The following is a 13,330-nucleotide window of genomic DNA, read 5'->3' as shown; positions in this document are numbered from 1 at the left end:
TTCAAGGTAACGACAATAAGCAAGGTAACGACAAATGAGCAAGGTAACGGTAATGAGCAAGGTAACGACAAATGAGCAAGGTAACGATAAATAAGCAAGGCAACGACAAATGAGCAAGGTAACACTAATGAGCAAGGTAACGACACATTTTTTCGTGCGTGCAGCCTGTTAAATCGAATTATAAGACATTATCACGTCAAAAAACATTAAATTCCGAAAGGATGAGCATAAGGTATACTTTGATGCCAGTTAACTTATTCTTATTTATGAAAACAATAAAATATTCACTTCCAAAAAAGTTAATGTACTTAGAAATACAAAACTTTTAACTCAATAAATCTAACACTTCTCTTGACATCATAGATTTCTTTCTACATTTTCGCAGACTAGATATAAATGGATCGGAATTAAGAAGAAGCCTGTGCAAAAGATCCGTGTTAGTTACAGTTCTTGAGTGCTTTCTGGTAATGTCACGTCTGAATTGTTTCAGCTGCCTCCTCTGATAATTCTCCAATTGATAATAATCAATGATCGATCACCTCCGACCCATGAATGAGCACTTTATGAACTGATGCAGGTAAATTATACCATGAATATTTACTAACTAGAATTTTAGCAGTGTCTAGTGCGTATAATTTGAATTTATTCGAATTAATTTTAAAACCAGATGAAAGGCATTGTAGGAGATAACTACATCTGTCTATAACGTGTTTGTCTATTCCTGTGATTTCGGATGATATGGTTGAATGAAGGAAAAATTTTCGTGCTGTATTTCCATCATTAGAGGTGCCACTTCCTCCACTTCGCGGTTTGTCAACTATCAAGCCTAATTGTTCTCTAAACTCCCTCTGAACAAATTCCTTTCTCTTAGCTAAAAGTGCTTTTTCCTCAGATGAACGTGCTTGCCACCTTTTAAATTCGATTCTATAAGAAACGTGAATAAAGTAGTCAAAAAAACTAGAGCTTTAGTTTCTTAAGCAAATTTAAAATGTATAGGCCGACAAAACCTTGTGGAGGATGGGCGAGGGTTTTTTCAAATTATCTTATCTGGGTCAGCTGTCCAGTGCTGCCATCGAAACCCCATTTACCTATTAATTCATACTCAGTGCAACTTGATCAAGATATATTCAAGAATGCTGGTTTTTGAGATTCGAGAATTCGAGAACAAGTGTCGTCCAACAAACATTGTAAATTAATTTCGCCAGATGATTCTGTAACGTCAATTCCTGTTGGATAACACCGTTTTTTTGCGTCAAGAACTTTTTTATAAGATGGTAAAGCGTTTGGCAATTTTGAATGAAAGTCTCTTAATAACAAATACTGATGTTTGGTAAGTTTTGCCTCATTAACCTTTAACTACTGAGGTGAAATATTTGGACGTAGTTACTGAGGTGGGGGTAAATTTTACCCCTTTATAATCTATAAATAATTTTTGTGAACGAAAATTTTTTTTTAAGCTATTTGTTTTTAATTGGAATACTAAAACATATTTTTAAATGAATAGAGTAATAAATTTAAAGAAAACGAACTTTTAGTTTAACAAAACAAGGACTTTATTTCATAGTCACTTTTCTTAAAACTAAAAAAAAAACAGCACTAACATAACTTAAAAAAATTGTAAGAAAAAATTCAAAACTAGATAAAGACATTAGAATCACAAAAAAGAAAACAAACAAAAATTATGTTCAAAAAGAAAAAAACTGCAGATCAATCTTTTTGGAGGATTTTTACTCATAAAATTCCTTATTTGCACACTTCACGCATACGCGTTTACTGCATCCCATACACATAGGCTTAGTAAAAAACAAACAAACATGTGGAGTCTTCCGCTTCAACCTACTAGGGCAAATGTAGCATAACTTTTTCGCAGTTGTGGCCGGCTCTACTAGAGGGGAAGCTACGGAGTCTGGTCCTAAGATGCTACTTATATTGTCTCGAATTAACCTGGGTAGTCGAGGATTATGCTGTCGCCTTTGCAAATGTGGTATAATCAATTGCCGACCTAGACTTTTCAAAAAGTCTGCCCTCGATTTATCATCAAACTCAGCACAAGATTGATATATAACGTAAGCATTTGCAGCACTTATATCCAGTAGTCTATAAAAAATTGCGAGTGGCCAGCGTCGCGTACGTCGAGTGGTTGAATATATGGAGCACTTCTTATCAAGTTCATCAACTCCCCCTTTTGTGTCATTATAGTCTGCTATTATTGCCGGCTTTCCACTTTGGATATCGCTTTCTTCCCTGTGATGCATAGAAGATAACAAAAGAACAGCTTTGTTTTTGTGAGGCACATATGATAAAATGGTAACTTCTTTGGTAAAACCGTACAAACAAGATCCAATTGGTCTGTTTTTATTGGGCAGAAATTCGGGAGGTATTTCCTTTTTATTTTTCTTTAATGTACCCAAGTACGTAAGCTGTCTTTTTTGTAATTCTTCTATAACCTGCATTGAGGAAAACCAATTATCAGCAGTAATATTTATGTTACTTCCTTCTATAATTTTAGTTAGCCTTAATACGGCTTGTGTTTGTACTGATAGCCTTTTTTCTTCAGTTGTGAGACCATTTCCGTCAGAATTTTTTCCATGGTATACATAAGCATTTGCAAGGTACTGTGTGCCAGCATCTGTTAACGCCATTATTTTGATGTCATATTTTGCAGGCTTTTTTGGCATATACATTTTAAATCTGCACCTACCGCGAAACGGCACTAACATGGATCCGTTAATAACACTAGTCTACAAGGAAAAGTATCCGAAATAATTTAAACTAATATCTGCTTCTCTGTCCATGCAAAATTCGGATTGATAACTAAAATTAATTTATTAGTTTGAGTTTTCGAGATATCCTAACCTAAAAGTGCAAAAAACCCCATTTTTGCCCATATTTGAGGTTATGTAGCCTTGCAGATGTTTTCTTTCACCAAAATTAAAGGATGGCATCTTTAAATACAATCCTTCTTTTTTCAAATGGCGTTTTGTTTGCTCAAATATCATTTTTTTTCGCAGAGATATCGCATTTTGAAATTTTCATGTTTCGAAATTTTCCTACACCTGAAAATCGATTAAGATAACATAGACATGATATAGTCGCTTACTAATTTTCTTGGGTTTGAGGGCCTGAAATATATGGATTAATAGTATGTAAATTTGGAGTTTGTGGGAAAGCCTGCTTGCGGTTATGTGGGTTAGCCTGCTCGCGGTATGATAGGGGTGGTTTCTAGGGGTTAGGGCTGTGTGTGACTCGGTACCCAAAGGTTAGATAGTGTAGGGATGTGGTGAGTCAGCACACTTATGGTGTGAGACAAAATTTTAAGAAAAATAAGACTCAATTCAAGAAAATTAGTAATCGAATATATCATGTCTATGTTATCTTAATCGATTTTCAGGTGTAGGAAAATTTCGAAACATGAAAATTTCAAAATGCGATATCTCTGCGAAAAAAAATGATATTTGAGCAAACAAAACGCCATTTGAAAAAAGAAGGATTGTATTTAAAGATGCCATCCTTTAATTTTGGTGAAAGAAAACATCTGCAAGGCTACATAATCTCAAATATGGGCAAAAATGGGGTTTTTTGCACTTTTAGGTTAGGATATCTCGAAAACTCAAACTAATAGAGCAATTCTGAGGCCAGATTTGGATTCAGCGCATCATAAACCTTCGGAAATATATAGTCTGGTTTCTGGGTCTGAATGTTGGTTAAATTTTGTCGGCCTGTGTAATCGTTCCTTTCTGTCTATGGAGTCATCAAATCGTAAGCAGCTAAGGATGCATAGGAATCGTTCCTCCGACATTGTGGACCTGAAAATTTGTCTACCTGTTCCATCTGTTGCAAATATAAGGCTAGTGTCTTCGTGATTCGATTTGAAAACGGACGAATATATCAAAACACCGAAAAATACTCGCAACTCAATAATATCCAAACATTTCGCTTCACTTCTTTGAGACTTATCGAACTTAGCCTTTAGTTTGGTATTTGTGTGTTGAAGAATTAGGTTCTCTATATTTCTCTCGAAAAATCTTGACCAAAACCCAATTATTCCATCTTCAAGGTTTTGCTGCAATGCTTTTGGCAAGCGCACGATGTTATGTAGTGGAGTTTTACTGCACCGTGCTGGCTCTTTTGCTGACCACTTATACCCACTTTTTCCATAAAAATATTTGGTTACTCCTATTGACTCAATTGCGTATTCTCCATCTTCATGTTCATTAGCATTGTCAATTTCTTTAGCAACATCTTCCTCGGAAACATCACATTCACTTCCTTCTTCATCTTCAATGCTCATTATATCATCTGTATCACTATCTTGAAGGCAAAAATCAGGATCAGCAATTTTATCATCAACGTCACTGATTTCGTCATCGTCTTCCAGCAATCTGGCTATCGCTAAGTCATTTAATTTGCTTGAATTTGACATAACCTAATAAAATAAGTTGCAATAAATCGTAGGAGTAGTCAAAATGATTCCACGAAAAACTAACGCTAAGCCTGAGAAGTGGTATTTTATTTTCTATTAAATACTTACGCTTAGTCTGATGTGGTGGTAAAATAATTTCTATTAAAAAAATACGTAACCCCGGACGAGTGGTAATTTTGACACCAGCACTGGTATATCTCCGCTTATACAATACCCCCGACTGTAGAAACACAACTAAATAATAATCATAGGATGACGAGAAGATACCAAGAGAATGAAATTGATAGCGCTCAACTGCAGAGAGTGGGAGAGAAAACAAACTACGAGGTGTAAAATTTACCACCACCTCAGTAGTTAAAGGTTAAATAGAGACAAAACTTCGTCCGTATTGAATTCTAAAGAATTTGAATTTGATTGCTTTGAATTACTTAGTATTGCATGAATAGCGGAACTATCAACATTAGCTAGATCGGATAACCTGCGACGCTTTGTCCTTTGTCCTCAAAATCTTTTCTATGTCTCTGCCTGTGTTCGCTCGGAGAAGGATTCGTAGAGTTTGTCACCTCGCCCGACTCCCGCTTTTCCAACACACATAATTCGGTTTCAGTTAACCAATTACTGTACTTGGCAATCAGCCTTGTTTTTGATCTTTGCACTTTTTTCTTCCAAGAAACACGATTTTCAACGTTTTAAACGTTCTCAAAGTTTGGTAAAGCTTGAGTTACGTTTTTCAGTACGTGGCGACATCTATCAACATCATTTTTAATGCTATTGTAACATAACCACGTGCCCAGAATATGCATGCGCGTAAATGAACACTTCAAATTTACACCTAAAACAAAAAAAATCTTTATTAGCAATCTTGGTAGAATCACATTTTTCAAAATCCTAGACATAGGTACAGATTAGACCCTATATCAAGCGCAATCGCAGGTCATCGCAGCTGGAAATTATTTTTCCTTAAAGAGGACATACGTAAGAATATTTTAATGTATTTTTCATTTGCGCAGATTCGTGCGAACTTAGTTAAAACTTTACAAACTTCTTATAAAAAAAAAATAAACGGCAAATTTTAAAGTACGTATTTCGTACGGTCTGAAAACCTATTAAATAATAATTAAAAAAGATAACAAAACGTTTAACATGTCGTACATACCTTCAACTTGAATTTTCATTGTACAACAGGTCATAAACACAGTAATGCTTAGAAAAATAACACTTCCCGGAACTGCGTAAGTACGGAGCGGAGACCACGCTAACTATCACTTTTCAAATTCTCTTACTTTGAAGGCACAATTATAAGTGAATTGCTTGTGCAGTTGAAATTTCTTTTGTACTCTAAGTTACTATGACTAATGAACTAACATTTAGTTAAATATTGTTGCATAATTTTAACATGACTATTTTCATCCAATGTCCTATGGCGGAACCACTGTGCGCTGGTGTAAAAGCCATAGCATTCGTTCAAAAATTATTGCTCATGTCATGGAAGAAACTGGATTGCGTCCTGATCAAGATATTACAGCTGATCTTGAGCAAAGCAGAATAAAAAACATTCGTTACAGCTGGAACAATGTATAACTCATATTAAGCAAAATATAAATCCATTTTCCAAAGACGTAGACGAAAGTTTATTGATCAATATTTCTACAGGACAAGCGGTTAAACCGTTGATCGCAGATTTTTTACTGAATATCGAGACAATTGGCAATGAACAACGTAAACAATTTATTTAGGAATGTTCAACAGATGAAGAACGATTTGAAAAAGTCATCAGGAGAAATAAAATTCTAAATTTGGCGAGTGTTGCACCGAAACAAAAAATATCAATTGCTGGAAAAAAGATATCAATAGAAATGCAACGCGATTTATTTGGCCAATTATTTTCTCTGTCGTTAGAACAAACATTAAATATTGGCAAGGTTTTAGCATATCCTCTAACTCCAGTCCCACTAGCTTTGTGTCATATAGATGGAACGATATGCAAAACTGATAAATCGGTATTGTTAGAAGTGCTTCAAAATGAAATTGATAGTAACCCAGAACGGTGCGATATAATTATTTATGATGGCTTTTTCAATATACATTCGATAAAAGGCGTCCCGTCCTCATTTGGACATGTATCAATGAAGCTGATGCAAGTATTTACGAACAATAATGCCAACACTGTAATTGCCTTTGATAGATACATATTTCCATCAATCAAAGACAATGAACTCACTAAGAAGCCGAATCCAAGCGCAGCGATTCCAAATAAATGGACCTGACCATCAAATTTCGCGGAGGCATTGAAAAATATTTACTTCAAAGAAGCACTTATCGACTTTTTAATTCAAGATTGGGCAAATGATCACATGGCACCATTTATTGACAATAAAATCATTGATGTAAATTATTTGGAATGTCATAAATATTAAGTACATCAAGGCAAAGTACAAAGAGTACCAGAGCCATAGTTGACATGTCCAGGTCACGAAGAAGCTGATACAAAAATAATTTTCCATGTTGGTTAGTTGTCTTATCATGCTCATGTAATAATACGGTGTTCAGACAAAGACATTTTATTTATTATGTTGGGGAACATGAATAACATCAAAAGCAATCTAAATATCTAGATGCACGTTGGGACCGGCAACAAACAGAAGCAGGGGAAAAAGAACCATTTAAAGTTCTACGACATTTCGAACATTCCAAATTGTGATCTTGATCAAGTCTTTGTAACACTGGAAGGGTATGTTTGCCGATTATATGATATGACAGCAATTGAAGATATCCATGTTGCTCGTGTCGTAACATTCACGAAAGCATACGGTACGCATGAGGACTCGAACCCGCTAAATCTCGAAAGAAGGATTGTTGGCTCATTGTTCCCGTCCTGTAAAACGGAGCTAAAACCACATTGTCTACGTGCGGCATACATCGCCCAACTTTGGAGCCAAGCTCGTAATCCCGTGCCAGCTGAATTATTACCTACCGAGTATGGATGGGAAGAAAGCAATGACAAATATTTCTTCAAATGGCTTATAGGCGATCAATTGCCACCGACCATCACTAGCATCTCTAATCTCGACATGAGCCTTCTGGTATGAACATATTTATTCTCTAAATTTTTTTTTGACAAATATTGACCTACATGATTTCCTCGATGCATTTGTATTTTTACAGACGATGTCGAAACTGAAGAAGATGGTGTTTGTAACATAACAATCGTTAACTCCGATGACCACAGTGATGAAAATAGCGATGCTGAGAATTAAAAAAAAAAATGTTTCTCTTTCATATCTCAATTGTATTTTATATTTCAATAATAAATTAAATATCTTATATTTCAATAACAAATCAAGAATGTTATATTTTAATAATAAATCAATTTACTTAAACATACCTCTGGTAAATTGATAAAAGCCCACTTGAAATTTTCAAATATTATAGTATTAATAAATGAAAATGGAAAAATAGTCGTAAGCTGATTGTCCGTTGAAGGAAAAGACGGCAGTCGAAGCATCGAAAATTCCGCGTGCCGCTGAGATGTATGAACGCAATCATACATTCTTGCTTCGGCTGACGGTCTTTCCACCGCTATAAACGCAGCTGACTATCATTATTATATTTTCATATGTGTCCAAAATTATGTAAAAAATTTCAATCGGCATTAAGCTGACGTGTTTTCCCCCCTTTACTGCGCAGCTGCCAATTTTTTTATTATTCTACTAAATGTCGACAATACATGAAAAAAATTTCAGCCGGTATAAAATGAGTTGGTAGAAATTTTTTTCCGACACGTTTCGCATCCCGCCACAATCACACCCACCGCGAGTGCGCCAGCTGACGTTCACTTTCGTTATTCATGAAAGCTTAATCACAAGTATAGTCAAGAATTTAACGGTATAAAAACGTAGTCCAAAATCGACCCCTGGCTCCCGGACTATTATATGTCCCTTTATTTTCTATTCTACACTAATGAATTGTATTCAAAACAATTCGAGAAACGTGCACTCAAAGTTCTCCAAGCACTGCTGAACAAATTTATACGAAAAACAAATTTATTACGGCCATTGATTTTGACGCGTGCCTGTGTAACGGTGCTTTTTATTAAGAGGGAATAAAGTCTACGCACTTTTGTTTTGAAGTATCTCTAATTACAAAACATCAACAACGAAAGTAAGACGGCTTTTTCATTCTTATCACTTTTGCACGGCAAAACGGTTATTTGACCTAATGTGCAATGATGAAAAAAATTTGCATATGAGATTGAAGAAGTCAAATCAAAATAGTCAATATTAAAATATTTTTTACAGAAATATAGGGTTATTCAATAGGTGCGCTTCAACTTTTTTCCGATAGGGAGGGCGAACGACGCAATATTTTTTATTTTTCGCTTGTCATTTGTAAACTTCATTAGTATACATTTCATCATGGAACGCTACACACTTGAGCAACGATTGCAAATCGTGCAAATTTTTTATGAAAATAATCGTTCTGTTGCTCCTACTTTAAGAGCATTACGGCCATTTTACGGTCCATTTAACAAGCCGTCCCGTTTTGGGGGTATGTGAAGTCATTGGTCTACAGCAGCGGTCGCCAACCTTTTCAATGTGTTGAGCTACTTTCAAGATTTTGAAATAAACAGCGAGCTACTTGCACAAGCCAACATAAATTAAATAATACACAGTTATATTCGACATACAATACATGTATTTATTTTACTAATATACGTTCTATATATAATATAATAAACTTATGACTTATAGTGCTTATACTTATGCATAACTACATCCATGTTCACACCTATCAATCGTAACGAAATTTTTTGCAGTCATAATGGCAAATCACAAGCGACTAAAAAAAACAACAAAACAGTAATAGTACATTATTATACAATATAAATAAAATATGGGCAGATAAAAAGAGCATATTTAATGAGAAGGTTGACATTCTGACTCATCGATAATTTTTTTAATATTTGCAGTATAATTTGATACAGTCATTCGAATACAGTTATCCAAATGTATATCTGTAAGCCGATTGCGGTATTTATTTTTAATAAATTTCATATTAGAAAAAGAAGATTCACACAAATAAGTTGAACTGAATAACGCTTTCACTTTCAACACAACACGACATAAAACTGAATACTTATCTTTACTTACTAAAGTCCATATACATTTTGTATTTGAACCTAAAGATTTTAAAGTCAAGTCACTTTGAAAAGCAATCAGTTCCATTTCTGTTGCAAACTGTTGTATATCAATATCCATGAAGGGTGAAACAACAAATTGCGCCACTAAAGCAATTTTGCTGAAATTCTTGAAACGATTTTTGAAGTTTTCCTTCAAGTTAGAATCTATTTCCAAATGATATTTACTGTCATAGGGCTCTAATAGATTTTTGGATATCTTTTCGAAAAGAATAGGAAAATGCTTAGTATCGCGGTTTTTTAGGTTTTGTTCCCAAAATTCAAGTTTTGTAATAAATGCATTTATATCAGAAATCCTTTCCGCTAATTCTTTATCCCTGCCTTGAAGCTGCAAGTTAAGCTCATTTAATTTCTCTGTAATGTCCACAAGAAAACCAGAATCTCTGAGCCAAGTCGAATTTTCCAGTTCAGGAATCGGTTCATCGCGTTCTTTGAAAAATTGGAGTATAGCAGGCAGGACATCATTGAAACGTTTGAGCACTCGTCCTCAGCTTAACCATCGCACTTCAGAGTGAAGAAGTAGCTCTCCGTATTGACAGTCAATTTCATCAGCCAAGGTTTTAAATAATCTTCTTTGTAACGCTTGAGCTCTAATCTTGTTCACAATTTTCACCACCAGTTTCATAAAGTTGTTCAATTTTAGAAAATTTCCACATAATGCTTGCTGATGTATAACTGTATAACTACATCTGTGGATTCATCCAGTTGCAGTGAAAAATAAATACAGTTATCTAAGTCACTTCTTAACTGTAAAAAATATCATTGCTCATTACTTCTACTCACCTCATCACTGTATTAGCAGAAAGTTGCATAGATTTTATAGTAGACACTATTTCGTCTTTATTTCTAAAGTTGGCGAATAAAGAATCTGCAGCTTCCAAAAATGCTTGTTTTATGATTTCCCCGTCTTCATAAGGTTTTTTCTTTTGTGCAATTATCTGGGAAACACGATAAGATGCTTCAGTTGCAGCCTTATTTTTGTCGGTTGTTTTCAAAAATATTGACTGTTGTCCAATCAACTGGATTTTTAAATGTTTAGTTTTCTTTTCTGGTGGCAGAATTTAACGGGAATGCCTTCTCAAAATTCGAATGTACAGTTTTATGATGCCTCTCAATATTTCCTTTTTTAGGAACTGACACAGATGTATTACATAACAAACAAACACTTTTGCCTTTAACTTCTGTGAAGAAGTATTGTTCTTCCCATTCCGAATGGAAATGGTATGTCTTCGCCTTCTTACTACTGCTTGTCATAATGTTTCGAACTCTAACCCAACCGCTGCACGCAGAACGTTGATAATGCCGTGCAGTATTAAACTGAGCGCAATGTCGACGTGCATTGCGTATATATATTATATATAAAGCCAAAAAATTCTCGAACACGCTAATCGGTTCCAGCCGATCCTAGAACGGAGACGCGACTTCGCGTCGTGTTTGTCGGCGCGAAATCGCTTACCGCAGTGTTGCCGCTGTTTATCTATTTATTATGAAAATTTCTAAAATTTGCTAATACACCTAATTCTCTTTTTACACGAATTTGATTTAAGACGAGTTAAAAAGAGAAAAAAAATTTTTTTTTACACGAATTGTTTTGTTTTAACACGATTTTCAATATTTTATGAATTTTTCTTGAATCTCATAGAGCAAATCGGATTCATTGTTTGGGATTTTTGTTTTAGCATATCGGTTTAGGTTATTTGTTTAGGATCTTAGAATATCAGCATGTAATCGCATCTATACAGGATGAGCGGCTTTGGGCTGTTATCGTGTACAGCTGTTGCTATAAAAATATGTGTATATGAGTGGGATTCCCCGAATTATGCATAGAGTAAAGACGTAATGTACTTTTAACGCAATTTAGTTTGGTTTTGAGAGTTGAAAAGAAAAGACGCTTAGTTGTTGTGAGTATTTAAAACATTATAAGTAAAATAAAGTTAGTGCTCGTATAGATTTATTAACTCAATAACAGGTAAGCTTTAAATAATTTTCAAATCTTTGCATTATTAATATGAAAAATATTTTGGTAGCCTTAACACAATGTCACATAATTCACCTGTAATAAAAGCCAAGAGGAAGGCGATCAGTTTAGATACTAAAATTAAAATTTTAGATCAACTTACAACAGGACAAGGAGCAACGGCTGTAGGAAAGCATTTTGGTATTCATGAAGCTACCATAAGAACGATCAAGAAAAATGAAACTGCGATTAGAAAATCGGTATGTTCTGGAACGAAAATAAGTGCTAAATCATCGTCATACATAAGAGATGTTGTCAAAGAGAAGATGGAAAAAGCTTTGGTAATGTGGATTGAAGATAAATCACAAAAAAGAATACCAGTAGATGGAATTGCTATCAAGCAAACTGCATTAAGAATTTATAAACGTATTAAAGAAGTTGAGCCAGGCACTTCATCTCAGTCAAAACAACCCGAATTTTCTGCAAGTACAGGTTGGATGACAGGTTTTCTTAAACGACATGCTCTCCATAATGTAAAAATTAAGGGAGAAACTGCGTCTGCAGATGAATTGGCTGCCAAAAAATTTCCTGAAAAACTTAGAAAAATTATTGAAGATGGAGGATACACCCCAGATCAAGTTTGGAATGTAGATGAAAGTGGCCTCTTTTGGAAAAAATGCCGAGCAGAACTTATGTTGCAAAATCGCAGAAAACTGCCGGTGGTTTAAAAGTAGCAAAGGACCGTGTAACATTGTTGTTTTGTTCCAATGCTTCAGGAGAACGTATGTTAAAACCACTGCTAGTAAATCGTGCTTAAAGACCACGCTCGATGAAAAGTGTAGATTTCAATAAACTGCCAATTCACTGGACAGCAAACAAAAAGGCATGGATGACCAGTGCAATCTTTATAGAATGGTTCCAGAAATACTTCATTTCAGAAGTTAGACGCTACATGAATGCAAAATGTCTAGAATTTAAAGTTCTTTTAATATAATTCTAGACAATGCACCTTGCCATCCGCTCTTGGAGCACCCAAATGTGCAATTTTGCTATGTTCCGCCTAACACTACATCCTTAATACAACCGCTAGACCAAGGGATCATTGCTACTTTTAAAAAGTACTACATAAAACGTTCATTCCAATACGTGGTAGACAAACTAGACCATAATGAGGATTTAACAGTCATTGATATGTGGAAACATTTTTCTATTATGGACTGCATTAATCAAGTTGGGTTAGCGTTAGCTGACTTAAAGCCATCAACCTTGAACTCATGTTGGAAAAATATTTGGCCAGAATGTGTCAAAAGCAAAGATCCTGATCCTGTCATCCATAATAACGCTGTTTTTACTGACATCACAACGCTGGCACATACAATTGGTGGAGATGGATTCGATGATCTATCATTTGCCGATATAGAGGAATTATTAGCTGATAAAAGCTTGAGCGAAAATGAAATTATAGACCTCACCCTTGAGACTCATCAAGACAGAGAACATAGCGATAATGACGAAGAAGATCCTCCCATTTTAAATGCAACTCTAATTAAAGAAGGTCTTGATCTTGCCAGAAAATTAGGTAATCATTTTCAACAACATGATCCTGATGAGGAACGAGCTGCAAAATTTCAACGTGAACTGAAATCATTAATGGCATCTTACAGGGAACTTTATAAAGGTTTTTCACGAAATCAAACACAATCTTTAATGACTGATTTCCTTCTAAAAACTACTGAATTATCAACACAGGAGC

The 13,330-nt window shown here is 34.9% G+C and overlaps 2 protein-coding genes across 2 annotated transcripts; both read left to right on the top strand.

The window, feature by feature from the left end:
* The first annotated feature begins 6,944 nt into the window (after positions 1 to 6,944).
* Positions 6,945 to 7,666, top strand: LOC128870497 (uncharacterized). Its single transcript, XM_054113176.1, has 2 exons — positions 6,945 to 7,506; positions 7,589 to 7,666. Exons 1-2 carry the CDS (start codon positions 7,039 to 7,041, stop codon positions 7,625 to 7,627), a joined length of 507 nt encoding a protein of 168 aa, XP_053969151.1. The 5' UTR covers positions 6,945 to 7,038; the 3' UTR covers positions 7,628 to 7,666.
* Positions 7,667 to 11,521: 3,855 nt separating this feature from the next.
* Positions 11,522 to 12,390, top strand: LOC128869613 (tigger transposable element-derived protein 1-like). The gene is made up of 2 exons (XM_054112184.1): positions 11,522 to 11,589; positions 11,648 to 12,390. Exon 2 carries the CDS (start codon positions 11,658 to 11,660, stop codon positions 12,303 to 12,305), a length of 648 nt encoding a protein of 215 aa, XP_053968159.1. The 5' UTR covers positions 11,522 to 11,589; positions 11,648 to 11,657; the 3' UTR covers positions 12,306 to 12,390.
* The last annotated feature ends 940 nt before the right edge of the window (positions 12,391 to 13,330 follow it).

Source organism: Anastrepha ludens, chromosome X (genome assembly GCF_028408465.1).
Source record: "Anastrepha ludens isolate Willacy chromosome X, idAnaLude1.1, whole genome shotgun sequence".
In the NCBI taxonomy this organism is placed as follows: Eukaryota; Metazoa; Arthropoda; class Insecta; order Diptera; family Tephritidae; genus Anastrepha; species Anastrepha ludens.
The sequence above is the reverse complement of the archived record's forward strand: the minus strand, read 5'-3'. Positions and strand labels throughout refer to the sequence as shown.